This window comes from Mustela nivalis (assembly GCF_964662115.1).
Source record: "Mustela nivalis genome assembly, chromosome: 6".
Taxonomy (NCBI): Eukaryota; Metazoa; Chordata; class Mammalia; order Carnivora; family Mustelidae; genus Mustela; species Mustela nivalis.
The window spans coordinates 2,860,052-2,887,623 of record NC_139025.1 but is presented as its reverse complement, the minus strand read 5'-3'; the positions used below and the strand labels follow the sequence as shown (position 1 = coordinate 2,887,623).

Sequence of the window (27,572 nt, the reverse complement as noted above, 5' to 3'; positions counted from 1 at the left end):
TACTTGTGATCTCTGTCAAATAAAATCTTTACAAAAAAAAAAAAAAAAAAAGAACCATTTATGACATGCAAGTGAAAGAGGCGGGTGCATTAACCCCATTTTACAAATGAAACAGGGTCCAAGAAAGGCTTGATAGCTTGCTCCACGTCTGATTCCAAACCCAGGGATGACTCCAAAAGCCTCCCACAGCACACTGCCCATGCATGAAAATCCCAGGTTTCTTCTGGAACAGGCATCACAACTTGGCAGGCCACCTCTCCCTGCCATCGAGAAATGGAGGACTACGGTCTTATTCTCAAGGGAGCCTTAGGGAAGGGACGGACAGAGAGGGACTCACAGGCACTTAGTACACTCATCCAGCTGCAGGTCTTGGCTCTTTCACCCAAGGACAGCAAGAGGTCATGGTTCACAACAACTCTGGTCCCCAGATGTGGGCTCCACAGGATAACCAAGATCCTACCCTGAGGAATCAAGTGACCTTGGCAATTCAAACTGTAGAACGCAAATTTAACCTTCAAGGATTCTGCTGTCTTCTTCCTCGTTAGCTGCCCCGTCTACCAATAACAGTAATGGCACCTACTTCCCGACAGTATGTGTCAGAGCTCATGCATTCTCCATGCATATCATTCAAGCCTGCCAGAATCCTGGCAAGAGGTTTTGTTCTTTTTTAAATTATTTTTATTATTTTGGGGGTGGCAAATTAACATATAATTTTTTGTGAGTCTAACAATAGAGGAAATAAAAAATAGTCCTAATCACCTGCACTTGAAACAACTGGTATTTATCCCTTCAGATGTTTTCTACACCATGAAACTCTTTTCTTCCGTTCTTACAGTAAGACCACAGCAAGCAGAATGTTGGGTTTTCAGCCAGCACTATATTCTGGGCATTTTCCCATAAGAATATACACAGTTCTACTTCACTCTTTTTTAAGGTTATATATTATTTTCTCTACATGGCTATAGCATAATTTATTTAGAGACAGGCATTGTTCCTTTCCTTTTACAAATGAGTAGATAAGCTCCCACAGGTTATATAACCTGCCTAAGGTCGTACAACCAGTGAGTTGTAGGCTCAGGGTCAAAACCAGGCCTGATGGGACAGTCTGTGTACTCACAGTCCTGCTCCACGGCCTGTTATGCGAGTTTCCATTAGCTGGACTATGAACCCCCTGTAGACAGCAAATCAATTTTTCTAAGTGTGTAGTGCCTAGCACTGTGTCGGCAAATAATAAAGGTTACTATTTGGTGTATAATTATCTGCTGAGTGTCACTGGTTTTGTACAATGTTAGCTTCCCTACTGTATCACTCAGATCCTTCACAGAGCCCTGGCGTACAATGGGACACGACCGAACCTGTTGAAAGTACAGGCCCAACACCAGCGGAGAACTGCCCCCCACTCTCGCCGTGGTCCCCTGGCCTCTCTCATTCTCAGGACTCATGTGCAACTCAGGCTCAGAGCCCACCTGCTCCTCTAGGAGCTTCCCTTTCATACGCCCTCTAACTCAGCTCTAAGCTCACATCGTGAGGAGTCAGCACTAGGGAAGGTACTTGTCTGACCCCTTCCTACTTTATAGTAACAGAGACAATAAACAAGTAAGGCTTCAACCCACAAGAAACTGAAATTTTCGAAACAGAAGTCTAAAGCACTTCAGTGTAGATTATGCTAGGTATTACTGGGGGAGGGGAAAAGATATGAAAACAGTGAAATTTTGCAAAGATCTACCTGTCAGTTTGAGTCTGGAAAAACTGAGAATCCTGAGTTTATAGTCTTTTCCTGTCTGACTCCACAGCAGTGCAGAATTTTGATCTTGGTAAACTCCAGCACCAGATTTCTCCTCTATTAGCCAATATCTCATAAACTGCTAGAAACAGGTTCTTCTATGTATCATTAGCCATAGAACTTCAGATTAGAAGACTTTAATAACAGTTTTTACATAATAAAAAAGCAGGCAAAGTAAAAACAAAAGTTCATTTTTCCATTAAATTTAGTCATAGAACATAGCTACTTTGACTTTACTACCAAAAGCATGAGCACCTACTATTACTGCTACTATAAAAATACTCCATTTTCGGGGCACCTGGGTGGCTCAGTGGGTTGAGCCTCTGCCTTCGGCTCAGGTCATGATCTCAGGGTCCTCGGATCGAGCCCCATGTCCACAGGGAGCCTGCTTCTCCCTCCCCCTCTGCCTGCCTCCCTGCCTTCTTGTGATCTGTCAAATAAATAAAATCTTTAAAAAAATTAAAATATCCCATTTTCTCCTCCCAGTTACCCCATATAAGCTTTAGAATCTAATTACTAGCAACTCCCCAAAAGGAATATGAGACACCGGCTGGACCATATGGTATTTTCTATTAACAATGATATCTGAGGATATTGTGAGGCCAACAACCACATAAAGACATTAGAATTAGGCTCTCAGGTTGGCTTGTTTTACCATAAAACACTGCAGCAGAAGAGGCACAAGAAGCCAAATCCCATCTTGTGAAGCAAAGTGCTACTTTGTAAAGAACACAAATTGGACACGTTTACAGAATCACTCATTCATTTAGCGCATTTTACATATCCCAACCTGCCCCTGGGCCAAGCTCAGGGCACACATAGTCAACGCCTCCACTGTCACTGAACTTGGAGCTGAAAGACACAGACAGCAGGAAACTGCAGTGGGAAACTGCGGAGCGCCATGACATCCCACGGAAGGACCGCCTGATCCAGATGCCAGCGCCAGGACATACTTCCCAAAGGAAGCAACATGGAGGCTGAGACAAAGGAGTCTGCCGTGGAGAGGAGTGGCGAATGGATACGGGGGCCAGGATATGCATAGACTGACTGTGTTCTAAATGGAGAGAATCTGCTTAACTGTCCCACTGACTGGGAAGGAAGATGAAAACAGCGGTGATTAGGGAAACCCCCTCATCAGGCACTGTTTTCTTCTATGCCAGGAACTTGACATTTACATACCCAAACCATAATTTGGTTACATTTCCAGTTGTGCTTTACTCTAGAAGGCGATAAAGGACCTCCTCTTAAACGCCTTCGACTTTCTACATAACTATCTTCTCATATTTTGGTTTTACTTTTGTTACCCTTCCACTCTACTTACAAATAATAGCAATAAGGTAAAACTCTCAAAATAATCCAGTGTTGCAAAAGACCAAGGGGAGAAAAATTAGAACTAGGTAGTCTCCCCAGCCATAGTACGGTTCATGAAGTATCTTCAAGAGAATTTAATTATAACAGTACTAAACTCATCCCTTCACGTTTTCCTAATTGTAACTGTAATCCTAAGATTCTTTAATCATTGATGACACCATCTCTGTGGTTGTTAAGCATCCTCGATGTTGCAGCCAACAGGAAAGTTACTCAAAGACATCATTAGAAAGCATCCCCACCAAACTGCAATTCACATTTTTTTCTTCACTGTGAAAGATGTTAAATGCCTATCTGAAGTTAAGCAGCCTCCAAAGCCAAGAACGTCTTTAAAATGTACTGCATCGAAATCATTGAACATTTTGGGGACAACAGCACACACCCATACGGCTTCACATATGCCAGGCACTGTCGGACGATCTTTGTACAGAACAGCTCACGTAGTGCTCACAAAGCCCGATGAGGTGGGTACTGCAACAACCCCAACTTTACAGATGAGGACACTGAGACACAGACACATTAAGGAACTCATCCAACATCACACAGGTAGAAAATGTAGAGCCAGACGGTCTGCCCCCAAATCCATGCTCTCTAACTCCTGCACTATATTGCCTCTCAATAGTTCTTCAAATATAAAACCAAAAACTAGTAAATAAAAATTACAATGAAACACCAGCCACCTATAATCCTTGAGGTATGTTTTGAATGATGGCACTCTCTGAGTAACTGAGAGTCCAGTTCCTTTGAGGCCAAATCTGAAACCAAGCCTGTCCATGGAATGGCCACACCAGCCAGCCAAACACAGAGCTACTGAGAACTTTAAAAGGTGACTAGTCTGAGATGAAATGTGCTGGATGTATAAAATATGTTCTGAATTTGAGAGGCTCTGTATGAAAAAGGAATGTCAAGTATCTCACTAATAAGGTTTTAATATTAACTACACGCTTACATAATTTTGGATATAGCGAGTTATATTTGTTTCTTTACACTTTTTGAACATGCTATTAGAAATTTAAAGAGCTTTTTTTTTTTTTTTTAAAGATTTTATTTATTCACTTGACACAGAGAGATCACAAGTAGGCAGAGAGGCAGGCAGAGAGAGAGAGAGGAGGAAGCAGGCTCCCCGCGAAGCAGAGAACCCGATATGGGACTCGATCCCAGGACCCTAAGATCGTGACCTGAACCACTGAGCCACCCAGGCGCCCTATGCTATTAGAAATTTAAAAAACACCTTGTGGCTCCCATTATGTTTCTACTGGACAGAGCTCACGTAAAATGTACCCAGCCGCTGTCTACATCACTGGTGTTATTTACTCTTTTCTTGATGACTCAGTCATCAGGAGGAACTTTAACCACCACCCTGTGTGTAATCTGTAATCTGTAATTGTGATCATCTTCGGTGTTGACGGAGGTCAGGCTGCCCACCCTCAGACCACAACCATAGGTTGTGCTTAAAGTGGGTCTTTCTGTGGTTCCCAGCAGACTGCCTGCAGCTGCACTCCCCCCAGCAACCTCAGATACAGCGTCTGAAGACTGAGAAGCCAGGTGAATCTGGGTTGTGCAACACGAGTACAGGAGGGCCTGAAGAGGGTCTCCCACACACTGGCTTCAGTGCTAGATTCTTCCATGACTCTTTTGACTGAGCAGAGGCCCTTTTCTGCCTCAACTACCTGAGTCCTCCCATAGGCTCTACACACGTAGTACCAACTTGAACTTGAGTGAAGGACTTTACAACTCGGCTCAAAGTCCTGCAACAGTAGTTTCATCTTGAGAAGAGGAGTACGTTCTGGAGACAGATGGTGGTGACGGTTGCTCAACACTGTCAATACACTTAATGCCACAGAACTGCATGCTTAAACATGGCTAAATTGGTAAATTTTATGTTATTATATTTTACCACAATTTTAAAAAACCCACAACAGTTTCATATCTTTCTTAGGATCAAGTTCAAACTCTTATGCAGGTCACACATGGCCCTCTGAATCTGACCTGTACCCACCTTTCTAGCCTCCCTCATTTCAACTGGCCTCATTCTCCAGGCCATCTCCCCCAACACATCACACAGACTCAGATCTCAATGACTTGCACGCATTCAACTCTCTACCTAAAGCCTTTCCCCATCATCTCTACCCCTCTCCCTCATCCTGGAAATTCCATGTAAACATCACCTCCTCTCTGGAAATTCCCCCAACATCCCAAGGTTGGGAGGACTCCTTTTGCTGCTGTGCTCTGATGTACCCTGTGCTCCACCGCTCTTAACGATTTTTACCTTGTTGGAATGACACTTTTGTTTACATGACTGCTCCCCACTGAGAGCTCAAGGAGAGCAGGCCCATGCCTGGCCCTGGCACAGAACCAGCAATATAAGAACTGCCCTAAATGCCTGTTGAGGCCATTCAGTAAACAAGTACTTACTGAATGCTTGGGGGAGGCCCCATCCCAAGCACTGGGGCTACTGCAGTGGCAAAAGAAAACAAAACCCTGCCTGCATGAAGACATCCCACAAATGCCATAAATAAATGCCAGGGGGACATAAGTACTATAAAGAGAAATAAAGTAAAGGGAGGAGCATTTTATATGGGGTGGCCTGGAAGGTACCCTCTAAGTACAAACCAGAAAGAAGGGAGTAACTTCCAGCTCACTGGTAGAACACAAGTGAACTGAATCGTATCCTGGTTCTAAACTGTGGTCTAGAAAACAGAAGGTGGGGCACCTGGGTGGCTCAGTGGGTTAAAGCCTCTGCCTTCGGCTCAGGTCATGATCTCAGGGTCCTGGGATCAAGCCCCATATTGAGCTCTCTGCTCGGCGGGGAGCCTGCTTCTTCTAATCTCTCTGACTACTTGTGATTTCTGTCTGTCAAGTAAATAAATAAAAATCTTAAAAAAAAATAGAAAACAGAAGGTACTGGAAAGAGAAGGTAAACTTTAATTTCCAAGAAAAGCAAGCCAATCATTCTCTCTGTCCTAGCAACTTGATAGATTTTGCCATTACTACCATGTTCTCTCAGCATGAAGAACATAAGCATTCCACCTTAGTGGGATAAAATGCACTTAGGGTCCTTTTCTGACTGAATCCTGCCCACCATGAAACTTTCTGGTTGCTAGAGAAAACTTAAGAGAACATTTACTGAGTACTTATTCTGTCTGTTAACAGAATGCTCTAAGCATTTGACAATCCTCACAATGGCTTTTTGAAACATCCTGTTATTAGACTCATTTTAAAGAGGAAAATAAGCCTGAAGAGGTTAAATAATCTGTCGGAAGTCATGGACTAACAAGTGGCAAAGCCAGAATGTGAAACCTGGGCTCGAGAGTCTGAGATGATAACCACTAGGCTATCTGTTTCACATGTATTTCCTATCACAAAACACTCTTTGTTTCTACTGTCCGGTTTGTTTTCTTGTTAATCTTAAAATTGTCAAATTTTTCTTCATCTTTCTTCACATTTTGCCCAAACCTCATTTCTCATTTCCAGGTCCACCATAAAAATCTCTGTCTATATGTTGATCATTTGTGAGGTTGATTATTACTTACTAATTTTATTTTCAAGACTGCCATTAGAAATGTAAACATAGCCTAGAGTAGAAAGCAGAATCCAAAGTATCAGTGCAAAGACAGCTCGTACTGCTACACACTGTGTGCATGCGCATGGGAAGCCTTCCAGGTGCTGAGAGCACAAAGATGGAAGAGGTCAGGCCAGTCCCGGCCCGGGAAGCTCTGGCAGGCCCAGTGGGGACTTAGGGTGGGGCTGACTGACAAGTACAAGGCACGATATGTGTGGTATGCCACAGATGCCAGGCAGCAACCTAGAATGCCTAAACCACAGCATTAAAAACCACTTAATATTGGGCAAGTGATTTTTTTTTTTTTTTTTTTTTTTTTTTACTGGGTGTGTTTATTTTACCCTAAGATCTAAGAGTAACCTCTTTCTCGGTACAGCAGGCCTCTCAAGCTCCAAACAACCAAAATAAAACTCAATGGTCCCCTTAAGCCCTGAAAACCTATTCCTTCTCAAGTGGCCTTTATCTTAAAGGAAAGACAAGCCTGGCTGCAGAAGCAATAAACCGGTTATCCTCAACACCAGCCGCTGGGCTTCCTTCCTGCCTCTCTCAACCGCACACACTCTCACACACACGCGCGCGCACAAGCAATCACACAGTCCATCAGATCTGTTTTACCTACTGACTGGATCATTCCCTTCTGCAGGTCAAAGCTGGTTTGCACCAACTGGTCTCCTAACCGCTCTTCCTGCTTCTTTTTAATTTCCCTTACTCCACAGTCCACTCTCTGTGGCTTCAGAATTATCCCTCTTTCAAACAAATCTGATCACCCTATTCCACTTTTTATAAATGTTTGATGGTCTTTGATGACCCACAGGATCACATGTGAACCCCACTGTGTCACACACAACCCTCTTCACACGGGGTCCCATGCTACTCTCCTCATTACATCTTCTTTCATTCAACAAACTGTCACTGAACGCCAACTGTGCGATCAGTCCCTGGCACAGGCGCTGGTGGCAAGTGGCATAGAAAGAAGACAGCTTCTGCCCTCATGAACCTTACAGTCTAAGACAAGAAGAGACATTACGCAGTCACAGGAACGAGTGTTTAACACTGCAACTACAGCAAGTACCACAAAGACACATCAGGCAAAGTGTTCTGAAGGAGGCAGTGGTGATGGTTGGACAACCTTATGATGATGCTAAAACCCCCTGAACTGTACAGGTTACAAGGTGAATTTATGGCATATAAATTATAGCTTAAAAGAAGACGATGCACTGGGTTGCGTACCTCTATTGGTATATCTGGCCAATGCAGAGACGGTGAAAACTTCCCAGAAAAAAACAAAACTTACCACGAATAACTACCATTTATAGAGCATCTACTACACAACAGGCCCCTTCCACTGCAATAATCAACCTGATCCTCCTGACAACCCTACAAAGTTGCTATTACCCTTGGTTTAAGAACCGAAGGTCCAGGTAACTTTACCCAAGTCAGAGAGCCAAATGGTGATGACAGAATCCACACTTAGGCCAACTGACACCAAGACCCACACTCCTACCTGCTACATCTAGGCAATGCCTACTACTCAGAACTATTTATGATATAAAAAATAAATCACTGTTTCATTTCCTTTGGTAGAAATTTATCATAACTCCTGTCTTTAAAATAGTCTATATGAGGGCTGCCTGGGTGGCTCAGTGGGTTAAGCGTCTGACTCTTGATTTCAGGTCATGATCTCAGGGTCTTGAGATCAAGCCCTGTGTCAGGGCCCTAGCTCAGCAGGGAGTCTGCTTGGGATTCTCTCCCCCTTCCCCCTCTCACACTCACTCTTTCTCAAATAAATGTCAAGAATTTTTTAAAAAAAGAAGCCTAAATGAATAAACTGTAAAGTCCTACAAGATCCTCAACTCCCCCACCACCATCACCTTTCTGATTTTATCTCTCTCTCTCTCTCTCCCTCACACACTCTGCTCCAGCCACCTTTCCTTTCTCCAGTATGCTGGGTATGGTCTTGCCACAGGGCCTTTACATCTGCCTGAGCTAGGATGATTACAATCATAACATATATTTTAAATCATGATTCTGGGGGCGCCTGGGTGGCTCAGTGGGTTAAAACCTCTGCCTTCGGCTCAGGTCATGATCCCAGGGTCCTGGGATCAAGCCCCACGTTGGGCTCTCTGCTCAGTGGGGAGCCTGCTTCCTCCTCTCTCTCTCTCTCTGTCTGCCTCTCTGCCTACTTGTGGTCTCTGTCTGTCAAATAAATTTAAAAAATAATAATAATAATGCTTAAAAAATAAATAAATAAATAAATCGTGATTCTGCCAAAACTTCAGTTAACATTTTCTGTAGCTATACTAACAACAGTACTAGCAAGATCCTGTACTGAACTATACACTAAGATTTTGAATGTCATTAATTTTAAAACAACCTCATTTTCCCAGTCTTTTATTGTTCTACATGTCACCATGCAAAGATTTTTATTTTACAAAATCCAGTAACAGTAGATTTTGCTTACCAGTTAGTAAGAACAACCATACAGCTACATTTGCAGCAAAATAAAACAAAGCAATTAAGCCAAGAAAGTGTCACAATAGAATTTGATTACCACCATTCCTAAGTTCATTTCCAGAACCACAGTTTGTAAAATAACTATGGCAACAACACTTCAGGGCACCAAAATACCACCGAATTTTGCTGCATTGCCCATCTGTGCAAACACACACAAAAATACATGTCCACAACCAGTTATATAACTTCAACACAATAACATGATGACAATTTAAGTTCCTGTCATGCTAAAAATCCAAAGTAACTCTTAAGCATATATATCGGCACAGACTATTCAAAGTGGATGCTAAGAACGAAAAATTTACATTTACATTCAAATAAGAATTGTCCCCAAACTCAAGACGATGGAAACTATCACTTTTTATTTTTTTTAAAGATTTTATTTATTTATTTGACAGAGAGAGATCACAAATAGGCAGAGAGACAGAGAGAGAGATGAGGAGAAGCAGGCTCCCTGCTGAGCAGAGAGCCCAATGCGGGACTCGATCCCAGGCCCCTGGGATCATGACCTGAGCCGAAGGCAGAGGCTTAACCCACTGAGCCACCCAGGCGCCCCTGAAACTATCACTTTTTATCAATAAGATTTACCTTGGTAACACCAAAGAAAAAAAAATCCCAAATAATCTCATTTAAAATGGGCAAAAGACATGAATAGACATTTCTCCAAAGACAGACAGATAGCCAAGAGACACATGGAAAGATGCTCAGCATCACTTGGCATCAGAAAAATGCCAATCCGAACCACAATGAAATATCACCTCACACTGGTCAGTTGGCTAAAATCAAAAACACAAGAAACAACAAGTCTTGGTGAGGGTGTTAAGAACAGAAACCTTAAACACTGTCGGTAAGAATGTAAACTGGGCAGCCACTCTGGAAAACACTACAGAGTTTTCTCAAAAAATTAAAAATAGGGGCGCCTGGGTGGCTCAGTGGGTTGGGCTGCTGCCTTCGGCTCAGGTCATGATCTCGGGGTCCTGGGATGGAGTCCCGCATCGGGCTCTCTGCTCAGCAGGGAGCCTGCTTCCTCCTCTCTCTCTGCCTGCCTCTCTGCCTACTTGTGATCTCTCTCTGTCAAATAAATAAATAAAAAATCTTAAAAAAAATTAAAAATAGAACATATGATTAAAAATTCTACTCCTGGGTATTTAACCAACGAATTCGAAAACACAAATTTGAAAAGATGCATGCACTCTTATGTTTACTGCAGCATTATCTGCCCATAGCCAAATTATGGAAGCAGCCCAAGTGACCATCAATAGATGAGTGAATAAAGAAGATGCTGTGTGTGTCTATATATATATAGACACACACACACCCCCAATGGAATATTACTTAGCCAAAAAAAAACAAAAACAAAAACAAAAAAAGGAATCTTGCCCTTTGCAACAAATGGATGGAGCTAGAGTATATAATGCTAAGTGAAATAAGTCAAAGAAAGACAAATACTAAATGATTTTACTCATATGTAGAATTTAAGACACAAAACAAAAGAACAAAGAAAAAAAGAGACAAATCAAGAAACAGACTCTTAACTCTAGAGAGAACACGTGGATGGTCACCAGAGGCAGGGGTGAGTAAAACGGGGGAAGAAGAGTATACTTATGCGAACACTGAGTAATGTGAGAATTGTTGACTCACTCACTGTACACCCGAAACTAATATAACACCGTATGTTAACTATACCAGAATTTTTTAAAAATTCACCTCAGGATTCTTTTAAATAGTAAGCTCTGTTTGAGCTGAGCATAACAGGAAAAATTTTGCCAAATTCAATTCACTAGCACCCCCCGTGAAGTGCTTGGACTACAACAAACTTCCCTAAGTGACTGGCACGAAGATTAGGAGCAAAGGCTTCGAGTCAGCTTGTTTGTTTTCAAACCTTGCTCTACTGCTTACCAGCTGGAGGACCTTAGCAAGTTTCTCTACCTCTTGAGCCTCAGTTCTCCATAAAAACAGTGATACCGCCACAAAACCTGTGACACAGGGCCTCAGCACCTAATGACAAATACCACAGCTACTCAAGAATCACCAGACTGAGCCGCAGGAAGCAGCCAGAGCTGCCACTTTACGGCTCCACTTCGCACTGCAGCCTTCAGAAGAGTCATCCACAAAGACGATTTTTAAGTTCAATAAAGCTGTAATAATACAAGCTTTTATTTTTTATTTTGTTTAGGTTTTACTTATTTATTTGACAGAGAAAGATCACAAGCAGGCAGAGGCAGACAGAGAGAGAGAGAGCAGCAGGCTCCCTGCTGAGCAGAGAGCCCAATGCGGGACTCGATCCCAGGACCCTGAGATCATGACCTGAGCTGAAGGCAGAGGCTTTAACCCACTGAGCCACCCAGATGCCCCAATAATACAAGCTTTTAAATATACATCTTTGTATGACAAAGGCTTTGCTTTTCCTTTTATGAATTTCTGGGCAATCTAAAGGCTAGAATTATTTTAAATGACAATATTATGCCTATAATTTTTGATTTAGAGAAACTAGTTTTCTCTCTCTTGCAAAAATAAAAAGCTCTGGTCATGATCCCAGGGTGCTGGATCCAGTCCGGCATGGGGCTCCCTGCTCAGCCAGGAGTAGGCTTCTCTCTCTGCCCCTCCCCCCAGCTGGTTCTCTCCCTTAGCAAAATAAAAACTTTAAAAAAAATAAAGAAAGAAACTAGAGTTAAAAAGACAATCTTCTCCAGTCTTCAGGGTTTTGGCTACTGCATTAGGCTACACATTCAAGCCTATCAAGTGACTAAATTATTAACTCACAATAACAGTAAACACCTACGGAGCCCTTATCTGCTCTATGGTACAAAGGCACTTGGGCAGCGAACAAGCTTACTGTCAGGGCTGTCAAAACAAGTGTCCGGTTGCCTCAGCCTCTGATGCAGCCTGATTATTGCCCTCATGAAAGTATCTGCTACGTATCAACCGCCAGGCCAACCATAAACAGCTGGGAATCACCAAGACCAACTCACTTCACAGGTGAGAAACTGAAGCCCAAACAAATTAAGTCCAGAGGTCACAAGGTTACTAACAAGTGGGGACTAGACCCTGAATCTCCCTACTTCTAATTGTATCAATTACAGGACAGCTGATGGGTTAAGCAAAGACAGACCTATTCTAGTACCTCAGGTATCTTTGTTCACAGCTGGGAAGAAAGCAAATACCCAAAATAAGTTTAATGAGAACTAAATGTTAAGTACAAACTCATTTAACCCCTAGCTGAAACGGCTCCCAGGACAGAAAGGAATGGAATCAGCTGGTCACACTACGTGGCGTCCACTGCAGGTAAGAAGTCACTACCAACATGACAGAAACACTACCAACAGAGTGCCTGTAGTATGAACAAAACACACTGTAGGGCACCTGGGTGGCTCAGTGGGTTAAGCGGCTGCCTTCAGCTCAGGTCATGATCCCAGCGTCCTGGGATCGAGTCCCACGTCGGGCTCCTCGCTTGGCAGGGAGCCTGCGTCTCCCTCTGCCTCTGCCTGCCTCTCTGTCTGCCTGTGCCTGCTCTCTTGCTCTCTGACAAATAAATAAATGCAATCTAAAAAACAACAAACAAACAAAACCACACACTGTAGAACCACTGAACTTCCTTTACTCACGTTAACATTCCTTTGGAAGAGAAGAAAGTACCCTTAGCGCCATTCCCCGGATACATGTTTCGCCTCTGCACAGGAAGTTTTACCAGCTGCGAAGTGCTCTCTCTCTTTTGAAAAGAGAGTGACCAACTGCTGACCAATGAGCAAGGCAGTTTTCATACTTTCATGGTCTGAATCAGGCTATTTTTATTAATATTCTTATTTCTATCAAGGTTATTGAGGTGCGGCCTAAACGCTTTCAGGTCTGGATCTTAGGGAGGACCCAACGAGTAACCTTTAAACTACAGCCCACTTTCTTCTTGGGAAAACATTGTTAAAATGTCATCCCCTGACAAAAAGGTGAATGACTATGGACATCAGAACGCAAAACTATTTTAATAAGGGAAAATTCCAAAATATAACTTTGTTTAAAAGTAGATAGTCCCAGGGGCACCTGGGTGGCTCAGTCTGTTAAGTGACTGACTCTTGAGATCAGGGTCACAAGTTCAAGCCCCACCCTGGGCGCCATGCTGGGCATGGAGCCCACTTAAAAGAAAAAAAAAAAAGTAAATAGTCACAGAACTTCCCATAGCAGGCAAATTGAAGTCCTCTACAAAGACGTTATTGTGTCAGATGAAAACGTGGCAGGATACTCCCATTTATTCCCAACAGCCGAGACTGGCTGCTACAGTAAACCATCTGATCAATTAAAAGTTACCACAGACAATACACACTAACTGCCAATTTGCAAATAACTAAAAAAAATATAAACCTATGTTGCCCAAGATGGTAGCCACTGACCGCATGTGGCTACTGAGTACTTGAAACATGCTCCTCTAAACTGAGGTGTACTATAAATGTAAAGCTTCATCAGTTTCACACTGGATTTCAATGATTTAGTGTAAAAAAATAAAAAAGTAAAACACCACATTAGTAAATTTCTTCCTGTTGATTACTTGTTAAAACAACACTTCTGATATAATGACACGACTAAATAAAAGACATGACTAAAATATCATCTTCTTATGTAGTTCCTAGAAAATTTAAAATCACATTTCTGTGGATCCCATTACATTCCTACTAGGAAGTACTGCTCTATACAAAGTATGCAAAATACGATCTAACCTTCCTCTGGGGATTCCTCATGATGATGAACACCAACCATACAATAAAGAAAAATCTTATTTATATCTTGGATACACAGTTAAGGCAGGACCAGGAAAGAATGGCGTGTCCTTAGAACTCTATTAAATCTACAACCAGCCTCAACTGTGTTCATGGAGGAAGGACTCAATCCTCCAAGTAGAATTTTTTAGGGATCTAGAAGAAACACAGCCCCAAAGTCCTCAAAAGAGACCAAGAGAAATACCATCTGTTTCTAGAAGGCACTTTAAAACAAAAGCAGGGTGTTTTAAATAGTTAATAGATTCTCTGTTTGTTCTAACGCAGGATTTGATTACTTTGAGTATCATGAAGAAACCCCCCAGCTGTAAGCAAACTTCTTAAAAAAGAAACGTGATAAAGACAGCCTAGACGCTAACGGAGCGCAGCAGAGGCAGGCGTCTGCGTGGACCGTGCGGACACGCAAGGCCGTTCCCACCAGGTATTCACAAGCGAACGCCGCGCGGTGAGGGCAATCGCAGTCTACAGCCGCCCTTCCACACGGCCGCGGCCCACGCGCGGCCCACGGCGCGTGATTTCACCAGCACCGCTTTCCGGATCCAAGCCTCGGCTGGGCGCGTGTAGCCAGCGAGGTTCACCTTAGAAACACGATTCCGAGCCGCATCAGCAAGGATGAACACCGCACGGCATCCTGTGGACTCTCTGGGACCCACGACCCTTGCGGATCCTCAGGACGCCCTCGGACGCCGGTTCGTTTAATTCCTACTGCAGAGCGACTCCAGGCTTGAGACCGTGCCTTGCTCAAGGTCACGCTAACAAGTCGCGGAAGCGGCGCTCGGCATCCTCGGCTGCGCCCCGCCCCCCCGCCGCGACAGGACCCCGCATCTAAACCCACACGCCCTGATGCCAAAGGATCTGAGGGTCAAGGCGGTCAAGGCTTCGGGCTCCGTCAACACGACGTGCTGCACCGAGTCCGGAAGGGGGGCGACATCATCAAGACAGGAAATGACTTGAAAGATGGGGGGGGGGGGGTCTAATCTAAACGTCCTTGAGGGCGCGGCGCGCGAGAGCAGTGTCCGAGCAGAAAATGCGGGGGACGGCGCTTTCCGTCCGAAACGTGACTTGGTGCCGAGCGGGTCGCTTCAGGCCGGGTTCTGTCGCCGCTGCTGTACGCGCGTTCCAGGGTTTCACTGCAACTGAAGGCGCTCAGGAAAGCGGGGCGTGCGCCGGACACCGCGGTCCCCGCGCTCCCCGTAAGGCCGGCCGTCCACCTCCCCGCGGCGCGCCCCGCGACCCCGACGGCAGGTGAAGGCAGGGCCCGGCCCACCCCGGCAGAGCGCGTCCCGGAGGACAGGACAAAGGCGGCGCCGCGGCGGACCAACCTCGCTCCACCTCCGGATCACAGCGACCGCGGCCGCCCCGAGCCGCGCGCGAGGGGCTCCCAATGGCCCCCCGCGTCCACCCCCTGGGTAAATTCCCCAATGCCACGGGATTCCCCACCCCGGGAAGGGCTGCGGAGATGCGTGGGGCGCCCGGCGTGGGAACGCCGCACGGGGAGTCCACGCCGCCCGCTCCGAACGCGAGCCCAGCGAACGGCAGGCGGGGGGCCCCGGGGCGCCGCGAGACCCGAGACCCCGCGGGCGCCAAACGACACCCCCCGTCGGGCCACCCGCCGGGACGGGCTTCCCCTCCGGGCAGCCCCCCGCTTCGGAGGGTCGGCGGGAAGGGCCGAGCCGCGGCCGAGGGGGCGCCGCAGGTGGGGGGCCCGTCGCGGTCCTCGCCGCGGCCCCGGCCGCCGACCCCGGCCCTGGGCCCCGGGTCCCCGCCCGGCCCGCGCTGACAGCCCCGGCGCCGCCCCCACCTGCCCGCCCGGGGGGCGCCGGGGCCGGGCGCGCCCGCCAGGCCACTTCCTTCCCCGCCCGCCCGCCCGCCCGCCCGGCCTCGCGCGGGCCCCGGGGGCGGGGAGCCGCGGAGGAAGGAGGCTTGGCCGGCCGCCCGCGGAGGAAGCCGCCGCCGCCCGCACCCACCGGCATCATCTCGGCGCGGGTCCGCGGCGCCTTCGGCCGCCTGACAGGACGCTCGGCGCCGCGCCGCGCCCGCCGCTCCGGCCGTTCTCGCAGGCCGCGCGCCCGCCGCCGCGCTCTCGGGCCCTCAGCGGCGAGGCGGCGGCTGCGGCTGCGGCGGGCTGCGGAGCCTGACCGGCCCTGTCGCGGCCGCCGGCGCGCTGCGTCGCTGTCCCGGGAGCGGCCGCCGCCGCCGCCTCCGCCCGACCGCCTCGCGCCGCCGGCCCTCGGGCTCTCTCCTCAGCCCCCGCAGGCCCCGCCCCCAGCGCGTCGCCCCACACGGGGCCAGCGACCCCCTCCGATTGGCTGGGCGGGGGCGGGGGCGGGCCCGGGGGCGGCGCTTTCCGGCCCCGCCTGCCCAAAGCCGCTCTCGCGGCGGCCAGGTGAGAGCGCGCCCGTGCGCGTCCGCGCTCCCGAGGGCGGGCGCGCTGCGGACGCCTCGCTGCTGCCCCGCCCCGCGTGGAGGCCTGCGGGCTCCGGGCCGCGCGCGACCGAGAGCACGGGTTCCCCGAGACCTCGGGAAAGGGAAAACGGAGGCGGGAAGAGGGCAGGGCCCGGGCGCGGCTCCGCAGGGAGCCACGCCGGGCCTGGACTCGAACCTTGGGCTCCGGACGGCCGCCGGGGGCGGGGCGCATCCCGCGGCGACGGCGCGCGCCCGCGTCTGACCGCGGCCTGACCCCGGACTCCCCGCGCCGGGCGCGGCTGTAGCCGGGGTCCGGATCGGAGGGGCGTGGCGCGCCCCCAGACATCCACGTGACCCGGCCCCGCGGCGCTCGGGGTGGACCCGGGAGCCCGCCCTGCGCTCGGGTCCCCGGGGCCCCGCTCCCGCCGGCTTTCCGGGGCTCGTGCCCGCACTCCATATGCGGCCTTCACGCCCGCGATACCCTCGGCCTGGAACGCCTGTGCCCACCTGTGCCAGCGTCGGTGCTGCTCGAACGACCCGGCTTCGAGCCCAGGCCCCATCTGTAGGGCCCAGGTCTCTTCCTACAGCCTTGTCTCCCCTGACACCTCCTTCTGGCCTGAGCGCCTGAGGAACGGAGACCAGGGCCCCGTGTCCAGCGCCCGGCGCAGGGCATGGCACGCACCCTGTAGCAAAGGTCACAGAAAGGGCAGGTACCCTTTCTGTGCCCTCCAGGCTGTGCCAATCATTTGAACCCTGGCTGAGACGAGATTGGGCCTGATGCACTCCACGGCCAGCGCTGAAACTTCCACGAGCACCCTGAACACGGAGGTCTGCTTACGGCCCAAACACCAAAGGCCATCAACCACCTTGCGATGGGCCCGGCTGCTTGGAGACGGCAGCAGGTCCCAGGGGCCTGTCCCTTCCTCTGCATCTTCTGAGAGCCCCAAGGCTGATGGGTGAGGCTGTGGGGGGCAAGGAGGGAGGAGGTCAGGCAGCAAGAGCTGTCCTCTTCATGGGAAGCCACCCCTGGTCTTCAGCGGCCACAGTGGTTGGTATTTAAGAGTGTAGAATTTCCAGTTAGACAAACAGCCTCTGCCACGCCCTCACTGCATGATCCTAGACAAGCTACATCTTCTCTCTGAATCTCAGTTTACCCATCCCTATAATGGGCCATTACAGAGATAATGGTGGCTGCCTCATGGGATTTGGAGAGGGTCAGACATGAGGTATGAAAAGCTCCTAGCACAGTTTGTGGTACGTGGTAAGTGCTCCATAAATAGTTTCCTGTAGTTACGCTATCATTAGCAAGCCGGCTTATTGTACCTATGTCCCTGGGAGAGGGACCGCCCAGGAAGTTTTAAACTTACACACGTGGGCAGTAATGGCTAGTGACACATTTCTTCTGGGACCAGGGTTTGGAGAGAGAAAAGAAAGCTCTGGGTAGTGGGAGGAAGTCAGGACCTGGATTCTAATCCCAGCTCTGCTTCTCACTCTGTGTGTGGTCCTAGGCAACTGGCACCCCGTCCTCTGAGGCTCCGTTTCTCTTTGTGTAACCAGAGAGGGATGAGCTTCTGTGGTATCCAATGGCTTTCGAGCTCTGCCATGCTAATGTTCATAATCGTGGGGTGGGTGCTCGCCCACTAAGCCAGGTAAGGGGACGGGCTTTGCCAGAGCACTGCGAAAATGTGGCCCCTGCCTGGAGGTAGTCAAAGTGAGCCCAGTCTTCTGAGAAGGAAAGCCTAGCCATTGGGGTCCCACTCTTGCCTGTAGGACCCCTAGGTACAGAGAGCGGCACGTGCCCTGCCCCCATGCCAAGGCCCCATCTATCCTCTAGGCAGGCTGTTTAGTGACCCCATCCCTCAGAGGCTCCCCTCGCAGTCCCCCAGAAGGCTGGTTCTCCTTCTCTCCACCCTGCTGCACCCGCCACGCACCCAGACCAAATGTGTCGATGACTGGCCTCCCTGCTCTGACCTCCACGCCCACATCATCCCCCACAAGGACATAATTAGGTCATATGTACACACGCCTGCCCTATAAAGCTCTTCTGTCACCCAGACTCAAGTTCACAAGAGGCCCTTCAGGAACCACTCCTGATCGGGGGGTGGGGGGGGGGTGGGTATAGGCTTTAGTGTAATGTAAGAAGATGGGCAGGTTACACAGAGATGCACATAGCATATGTATGAGGGCTGAAATTTGCTTGGCAACAATTGAACAAAAAGGGGAGGGCGAGGCAGGGAGGGATGGCGGAACCACACAGGCAAATTCCTGGTAAGTGCTGAATATGGGCGGTGGGCATATGGGGGGGGTTGTATTTGTCCCTCTACCTGGTATGTTTGAAATACTTCAGAGTAAAAATGATTCAGTGCTCTTTAAAGCAAACACAAAGGCCATTCTGGGAGAAAAGCCATATAGATTCATATCTGCATGAAGGATTCTTTTTTTTTTTTTTTTAAAGATATTTATTTATTTATTTGATGGAGAGAGACACAGTGAGAGAGGGAACACAAGCAGGGGGAGTGGGAGAGAGAGAAGCAGGCTTCCAGCCCAGCAGGGAGCCCAATGCAGGGCTCAAGCCCAGGACCCTGGGAATATGACCTGAGCTGAAGTCAGATGCTTAACCACTGAGCCACCCAGGCGCCCCTACATGAAGGATTCTTGAAGTAGAGGCTGTGGGTAGGAACAGGCACTGCACAAACAAGGGACAGAAATCTGAGCGAGACTTTTCACTGTTTTTAAAAAATAGACTTTATTTTTAGAACCATTTTAAATTTACAAAAAAATTTCAAAGATAATATGAACAGTTCTCATAGTCTCCCTCGCCTCCCTGTTTTCTGTCTCCTCAGTATCTTGCACGAGGATGGTATGCTGGTTACAACCAGCGGACCTAGGTCAATCCAGCAGGATAGCGGAAGTCCATACTTCATTCAGATTTCCTTAGTCTTACCCAATGTCCTTTGTTGCAGGACCCCATCCAAGATACCACGTTACCCTTAGTCATCGTGTATCCCTAGGCTCCTCTGGGCTGTGACAGTTTCTCAGAGTTTCCTTGTTTTTTTAATGACCTTGACAGTTTTGAGGAGTGTAAGTTGGGTGTTTTGTAGAATATTCCTCATTTGAGATTTATCTAATGTTTTTCTTTTTTTTTTTAATATTTTATTTATTTATCTGACATGCAAAGATCACAAGGAGGCAGAAAGGCAGGCAAGTGGGGGGGAAGTAGGCTCCCTGCCAAGTAGAGAGCCCGATGTGGGACTCTATTCCAGGACCCTGAGATCATGACCTGAGTCGAAGGCAGAGGCTTAACCCACTGAGCCACCCAGGCGCCCTACCTAATGTTTTTCTTATCATTAGACTGAGCTTAGGGGATTCTTGGGAGAAGGCCACATGGGTAAAGTGCCATTTTCACCACATCCTACCAAGGGCACACGCTATCAACATGATGCATCACCGTTCACGATCTTGATCTGATCATTATTACTTTTTATGTTGGATTGTGGAACCGGATGAATATACCACGATTTAAAATTAAAATATAGGGCGCCTGGGTGGCTCAGTGGGTTAAGCCGCTGCCTTCAGCTCAGGTCATGATCTCAGGGTCCTGGGATCGAGTCCCGCATCGGGCTCTCTGCTCTGTGGGGACCCTGCTTCCTCCTCTCTCTCTCTCTCTCTCTCTCTCTGCCTGCCTCTCTGCCTACTTGTAATCTCTGTCTGTCAAATAAAATAAATAAAATCTTTTAAAAAATTAAATTAAAATATAAAGATCTTAAGACCTACATGAGTTTGCAGGGGCAGCCAAAATGAAAGATTACAGAATGGAGGGCTTACACAACAGAAATTTATTTTCTCACCATCCTGGGGGCTGGAAGTCCCAGATCAAGGTGCAGGCAGGGTTGGGTTCTTCGAAGGTCTCTCTCCTTGCAGATGGCCATTCCCTTGCTGGCTCTTTTCTCATTGTGCTTACATCCCTGTTGTCTTTCCCTCTTCCTATAAGGACACCAGTCATACTGGAGTAGAGTTCACCCATATGTCCTCTCTTTAAACTTGAGTTCCTCTGTAAAGGCCCTATCTCCAAATAGTCGCATTGGGAGGTTATAGAAGGGTTAGGACTTCGACATATGAATCTTGGGGGGGGTAGGGGCACAATCCAGTCTGTAACAAGACCCCTCAGTAGGGCCACAACCCACTTTTTCAAGTTAACCTCCCATGCCCCAGCACCTCCCAGCAGGGACTGTATACCCCTGCCACCCCAAACCCTAGCCATTCCCTCCCCCAAGTCCTCACGCATCCGCCTTCCCGTGCCTGCAAAAGCGCTCTGTCCATTTCCTCCCAAGTGCTACCTGTTCTTGTCACAATTCAAATCCATCCTCCTCTTCAGGGTTTTCCCAGACCCCTCCAGGAGAGCTCATCTCAACCACCTTCTTCCAGACTGCTCAGTCCCATGTCACCTGTCACAACCTGCCACCTTAGAGCTGGCAACACACCTGTTTGGCCTAGGGGTCAGTGCCCTCAGCTAACAGAGGTTGATTGGCTTTCTCCTGGGTGCCAAGCCCTGGTCCAGGCTGTGGGGACAGAAACTTGAGCAAGACAAACACGGTTCCTAAATCCCTGGAGCTTATATTCTCATCAGGCGAGAAGGTGCTAAGCAAGAACAGAAAGAAAATAACTTCAAACACCGGTTACGTGTATTACAAAACCAGTAAAGTCAGAAAATGTGACTGCTTTTTCCAGAAGAAGGTGACATTTGAGTTGAGACCCAAACACTCAGGAGGTAGCCCTGCAGGGCTCCTCAGGAGGACCAGGTCAAGGAAGCGAAAGAGCAGGCGAGAAGGGCATGGACTTGGGCAACTCTTGGGGCGAGCACTGGGGGCTAAGGGTGGGGCCCAGAGAGTGAACGGAGATGAGGTCCAGTGGGGTTTGTGGGCCAGGAGAGTCTGGATTTTATATTAGTGGTTTTCCAGGGGAGTAGAGGGACCTGATTTAGGCTTTCCAATGCCTGGTGGCTACCATGGGGAGGGTGGCAAGATTGGAGGAGGGAGACCCCTTAGGAGAACCAAGGTGGAGGTGGCAGATTGGGGAAGGGAACTCCTTTCGGATGTGCTTTGAAGGGGGGTTCTTAGATAGGAAAGAAAGGAGGAGGGATGGCCCCGAAGCTTCGGCCCAGTGCCATTGGTGGGGGGGAGGTGGGGACCAGCCTGCCCCATGCCCACAGAGCTCCATGCACGCCTAGGGAACTGGCACTGGAAAGTCCAGTGCTGGGGTCCTCCTTTGCCACGCCAGCCCTGGGAAGGGCCACGCTTCGGGACCCCTTCCTCTGTCCAGCTGGGGCCACCCCCCTTGCCGTCTACTGAGCCCTCCTCCAACCAGACACTGGGCACGGCCTAGGCCTCTCTCCCGAGGGGCCGGCCAGCCCCGGTTCCCTCTGCACCCCAACCTGAGCCGCTCTCGCTGATTCAGCGGCTGTAGGGCCAGAAGGGGGTTTCCAAAGTGGAAATCACAGCGGCCGCCTCCCCAGTGGCTCCCCGCAGCCCTCAGGGCTCCCCACACCCTGCTAGAGTAGTTCAAGCCCCGGGGGCTCGGGAGCTCCTGCTGCCCAGCCTGTCCCGCTTCCCTGCCAGACCCTCGCCCACCTCCCCGGCCCCGGGCCAACCCCTCCCGCTCGCGCTCCGCCCGCGGGCAGCCCGAGGGCTCCCGCCGTGCTCCCGCCCGGAGTGGAGGCGGGGGCGGCGCGGGGAGGCTCGGGCTCCACCCTCCCCGTTCCCGGGGAAACCTGTTTCCACGAGGGTTGGCGGCGAACCAGCCGCGGTTCCGTTTCTCTGGCGGCGCGCGAAGTGACGCTTCCGTCGTCAAGGCTGGAAGAGGACAGCCCGGCCAGCGGTCTGCGCTTCTCGGGGTTCGCGCGGCCGCGCGGGGTGTGGCGGCCACCGGGCCCCAGCGAGCGGCGGGCAGAGGGGGCGCCCGGCCTGCGGGGGGCCGCGGTCCGCCACCGGGGAACTGCGCCTGCACGCCCGGCCCGCGCCCCGGCCGCCGCCCCCGCCGGGAGCTGGGGAGCGGCGCCCGCGCCCACCCAGGCGAGTGGCCGCCGCCGGGGCCGAGCTGCCGGGTCACCGCCCCGGGGTGCGGCCCGTGGGGGACACGGCAATGGCTCGGCACCCGGGAGCCTCCACTCCTCCCTGCGGGGACTGCGCGAGGCAGGTCTCCCGGAAGCCCCGGGAGGGATCGCCACTCGTCCGCGGCCACCCAGGGGGAACCTAAGGTAGCGGGGGCGGAAACCCGAGCCCCGCGGGGGCCGCAGGCCGGGCGGCGGCACCAGGCGCGGGGCGCGCTCCTCCCCTCGGCGCTGCCGGCTCCGCCCCGGGCGGGCGGGGCGTCCTCGGAGGGACGGGGCTTCCCCGCGGCTAAGCCAGGTGCGTGTACGCGCGCGCGCACAGGCGTGCATACACACGCGTGCTGACGCGCACACACCCTGGTCCTGGTCTGAGGCCGGTTACACACGCATGCATACACACACACACATACACACGTATGCGGACACGCCCGCACGCATGCACACTTGCAGATACAGACACACAAACACACGCCCTGATCCTGGTCTGAGGCCAGGTACGTACACACACACACGCATACACATACACACATGTATGTGTGCACACACACTCTCATCCTGGTCCTCGTCTGAGGCCAGGTACACACACACACACACACACACACACACACACACACATATCCTTGTCCTGGTCTGAGGCCTAAACCACATCTCCCCCTCCTCCTGGGATCCTCCTGGGGCTCTGATGGGAAGGAGAGGCCTTTGCTGTAGATTCATTGATTTCTGATCTTGAGGCTACCAAGTTGCATTCCCTGCCCGCACCGAGCTTGTTAGAGGTCTTGCCATAAAAGCAGTTTAGTCCCGGGTCTTTTGTTCTTCCCCCAGCATCCCACCCCTAGGCGTGCCCTTCCCCCACTCCGCCATAATGGTTTTTTCCGAACGTCTTTCTGCAGGCTGCATCACCTCCTGGCAAGCCGCTACAGGGTGCCCTAAACGGCCCCCACCCCCCTCACTGTGCTCTCCTATATTTCAGGTGCTTCCAGTTTCCACCATTATTCATGATGCTGTCACATCAGTCAGGGTCCCGTGGGAAAACAGATGGCTTCCGCAAATTAGGGAAATTCCAGGAGGGTTATTTACAAAGGGGGACTGCTTACAGAAGAGGGAGTAATGGAACCATAGAGAGAGGGCAGGACTCCAGGGCCAGCACAGGGGGACAGTTACCTCCCCCAGGGCTAGAGGGAAGTGGAAATGGAGATCTCCAGCAAAGGAATCCCCAAGAGGAGGCCTGACCTTGAGAGCAAGTGACCTGTCCAAGGCCCCCCACTGGGAAGAGCTGGGGTCTATTCCCTGCCCTCCTACCTAGAGGGTCTGTGGGTCTGTGGATGCAAGCAGTTCATGGTAATGGGCTCCCCAGTCAGGAATCCAAATTTGAAACCCAGTTATCAGTTTAAATCTTGCACTCTGTCACACTTCCCACTGTTCTATGAACTTAGAAATCATTTTGCTATAATTCATTGGATATTTTGTAGCTAGAAGTTAACAAAATATGCTTTCACAGAGTACCTGTGAGCTTGGACTGTGAAGCTAGACCACCTGCTACTTAGTTCAGCTGTGTGATTTTGGCCAAGTTACACAATCTTTCTGTGCCTCACTTTGCTCCTCTGTAAAATGGGGATAACAGGGTCTACTGCAAGGATTTCTGCCTGGATTACAGGAAATGATCGCTGTGGCACACAGGAAGGGCAGGCGGGCATTTACTGTCCCCCTGTCCCGGGTTAGACATTGCTGGCAGACTGGGAGGGTCCCTGATCCCTGCATGAGGCGCCACACTCAGCATCTACTGACATGTGGCCTCAGGGGCTCAGGCATGCCAGCATGACCTTGAAATGCCCACAGCTGAAAGACCGGCTGCATGGCAGTGTCTTCCCTTTCTCACTCGCCCACCTCAGCCTCCTCCACGCAGTCGTGAACACAAGCTAGAACAGGGCGATCTGTCCTTTTTGCCAGCACCGGAGAAGCCAGCCGGCAGTGGGGCTGGCCTTCCCGGCATGTGGAGACAATGTGGCCGGTTACAGTGCTTTGTACTGGGGTGCCCGAGACAGTTATGGACAAGTTCAGGAAACCCCTCCAAGTGAACAGGGACGGCACCAGACAGACCTGCCAGTGCCCCCTCTGGGAAATGCCCACCTGTTAGCCTGCCTGGCTGAGCAAGGAGGGAGGGTCAGCCGATTGAGGTGTGCCGGATATGTGGAGGTCATGCAGAAGCCTTGCTGGAGAATGATGCTCTTGAAAGATGGGCGTGTCTGGGCCACAACGGAAATCAGTATGTGGCCGTGGGCGAACGTACAGGATACAGTCCCGCACTCCCTTCCCGGCTCCTCCCAAATGGGCTTCTAATGCTCTTTACGTGTAACTTAGTGATCAGAGTCAGAAAGGCCTGATTCAAATTCCAAGTCAAAACCCAAACATGCAAAAGTGGGGACAAAATGGGACAAAACACCCAACTCTCTTTATGTTTAAAATGATAGTTGGGGGCGCCTGGGTGGCTCAGTGGGTTAAGCCTCTGCCTTCGGCTCAGGTCATGATCTCAGGATCCTGGATCAAGCCCCACATTGGGCTCTCTGCTCAGCAGGGAGCCTGCTTGCTCCTCTCTCTCTGCCTGCCTCTCTGCTACTTGTGATCTCTCTGTCAAATAAATAAATAAAATCTTTAAAAAAATGACAGTTGATCCTTGAAGGACGCGGAGGGAAGGGGCAGTGACACCCTCATGTGGTTGATAATCTGCATGTGACTTTTGACTCCCCCAAAACAGAACTACTAGCTAACAGTTACTATTGCCTGGAAGCCTTACCAATAACATAAAATGTCAATTAACACATATTTTGTCTGTTGTCTGTATTATATACTGTATTCTTACAGTTGAGAAAACACTTAAAGAAAATCCTAAGAGAGGATACGTTAACGGTACTATTCTGTATCTATCAAAAAAAATCCATAGAGGGAACTGCATATTTTAAACCTATATTGTTCAGGGGCGCCTGGGTGGCTCAGTGGGTTAAAGCCTCTGCCTTCGGCTCGGGTCATGATCCCAGGGTGCTGGGATCGAGCCCCGCATCGGGCTGTCTGCTCCACGGAGAGCCTGCTTTCTCCTCTCTCTCTGCCTACTTCTGATCTCTTGTCTGTCAAATAAATAAATAAATAAATCCTTTTAAAATAAATAAATAAATAAAATAAAACTTGTATTGTTCAAAGGTCAACTATAATTCTTACTCTTTTTTTTTTTTTTAAAGATTTTATTTATGTTGAGGGAGAGGAAGCAAGGACAAGCAGCAGGGAGGGGCAGAGGCAGAAGGAGAGAGAATGTTCAAGCAGACACCATGCTGAGCACGGAGGCCAACTCGGGGCTTGATCTCACAACCCCAAGATCAAGACCTGAACTGAAATCAAGAGTCAGATGCTTAACCAACTGAGCCACTCAGGCGCCCCTGTAGTTCGTATGCTCATAGAAATAATCCATGGATTTGATTATTTTTTTAAGGTTCAGTTATTTATTTTAGAGAGAGAAAGAGCGAGGACGAATGGTGTGGGGAGGAGCAGAGGGGGAGGGAGAGAATCTCAAGCAGACTCCATGCCGACCACGGAACCCGATCTGGGACTCTGTCTCAGGAGATTGAGACCACGACCCTGAGACCAGGACCTGACCTGAGCTGAAATAAAGAGTTGGATGCTTAACCTACTGAGCCGCCCAGGTGCCCCTCCATGGTCTCGATTCTTTTTTTTTTTTTTTTTAGTTTTTATTTATTTATTTATTTGACAGACAGAGATCACAAGCAGGCAGAGAGGCAGAGAGAGAGAGAGGAGGAAGCAGACTCCCTGCTGAGCAGAGATCCTGATGTAGGACTCCATCCCAGGACCCTGAGATCATGACCTGTGTGGAAGGCAGCGGCTTAACCCACTAAGCCACCCAGGCGCCCCATGGTCTCGATTCCTAACCAGACAAATAGTTTGCAAATACTTCTGAGATAAAACAGCAGGTCCAGGCCCGTCTCTGCCTCATGAGCCCTGAGGGCAATGCCTTCTACTCTCCCACCGTCTGTGTGCATGTGTGGTACCGTCATGTTTGTAAATATAATGCTCAGACAGTTGTTGCTTGACTTTCAGTTCTAGATACTCTTGGTGGGCTCTCTACTCTGATGGATGAGAATTTAGTCATCTTACCTGCTCATGGACAAATTTTCCCAGTATGGTAAAGTTTTGAAGTCATCAGGGGCAAGTATGCCAACAATTGAAAAGAGGGCCTTAGCAGTAATTTCTTTTATTTTTTTAAAGAATTTATTTATTTGAGAGAAAGAAAGAGAACATGAGCGGGGGGAGGGGGGCAGAGGGAGAAGGAGAGGCAGGCTCCCTGCTGAGCAGGGACACCCCCCAACCCCCAGTGTGGGGCTCAATCCCAGCATGCTGGGATCATGACCTGAGCTGAAGGCAGACGCTTAACCGACTGAGCCATCCAGGCGCCCCAGTAATTTCTTCGACAACAGCCTTAGTGACATTTTTCTTTCCAGGTATATCTCCCCAGACAAGGAAAATAAAAGCAAAAATAGGAACTTAGTACTACACCAACTAAAAAGCTTTTGCACAGAAAAAGAAACCATCTGCAAAACAAAAAGGCCACGTACAGAATGGGAGAGGATATTTGCAAATCATATATCTGATAAGGGGTTAATACCCAAAATACATGAAGTACTTATGCAACTCAGCACCAAACAAACAAGCAGTTCAGTTAAAACAGGGCGGAAGACCTGAACAGACATTTTCCAGCGAAGACACACAGACGGCCAACAGAGCCATGGAGAGATGCTTGGCATCACTCAGCATCAGGTAGGGCAGATCAAAACCGCAACGAGATCTCACCTCACACCTGTCAGAATGACTGGTATCAAAAAGGCAAGAGAGAACAAATGTTGGCAAGGATGTGGAGAAAAAAGAACCCTTGTGCAGGGTGTTGGGTGGCTCAGTCGCTTAAGCGTCTGCCTTCGGCTCAGGTCATGATCCCAGGGTCCTGGGATCGAGTCCTGTCTCAGGCTCCCTAAAAGAGTGGGAAGTCTGCTTCTGTGTCTGCCCCACCCCCGA

At 49.7% G+C, this 27,572-nt stretch overlaps 2 protein-coding genes across 3 annotated transcripts in view; both read right to left on the bottom strand.

Annotated features, from left to right (window-relative positions):
- PPP1R13B (protein phosphatase 1 regulatory subunit 13B) overlaps positions 1 to 16,232 on the bottom strand; it is a 93,048-nt gene extending 76,816 nt beyond the window's left edge. The window contains exon 1 of one of the 2 annotated variants that reach the window (XM_082737417.1): positions 15,958 to 16,232. In XM_082737417.1, coding sequence (XP_082593543.1) covers positions 15,958 to 15,966 — 9 coding nt within the window. In that variant the 5' untranslated portion in view covers positions 15,967 to 16,232. The remainder of the gene's footprint in view (positions 1 to 15,957) is intronic. The other variant, XM_082737414.1, reaches the window with a different exon arrangement.
- A 3,979-nt stretch (positions 16,233 to 20,211) lies between these two features.
- LOC309866507 (uncharacterized protein) lies at positions 20,212 to 23,091 on the bottom strand. The gene is made up of 3 exons (XM_082734251.1): positions 22,164 to 23,091; positions 20,878 to 21,034; positions 20,212 to 20,380 (listed from the first exon to the last, which is right to left on the bottom strand). Exons 1-2 carry the CDS (start codon positions 23,054 to 23,056, stop codon positions 20,887 to 20,889), a joined length of 1,041 nt encoding a protein of 346 aa, XP_082590377.1. The 5' UTR covers positions 23,057 to 23,091; the 3' UTR covers positions 20,212 to 20,380; positions 20,878 to 20,886.
- Positions 23,092 to 27,572: the final 4,481 nt, after the last annotated feature.

Bases quoted from the DNA above. Each gene is read 5' to 3' on its own strand.
- LOC309866507 (XM_082734251.1), bottom strand. From the start codon at position 23,056: ATGAGAGTGTGTGTGCACACATACATGTGTGTATGTGTATGCGTGTGT. The intron at 21,035-22,163 runs GTTTCCCCGGGA...GTTCTTGCTTAG, and splicing joins GCCAACCCTCGTGGAAACAG to CACCTTCTCGCCTGATGAGA.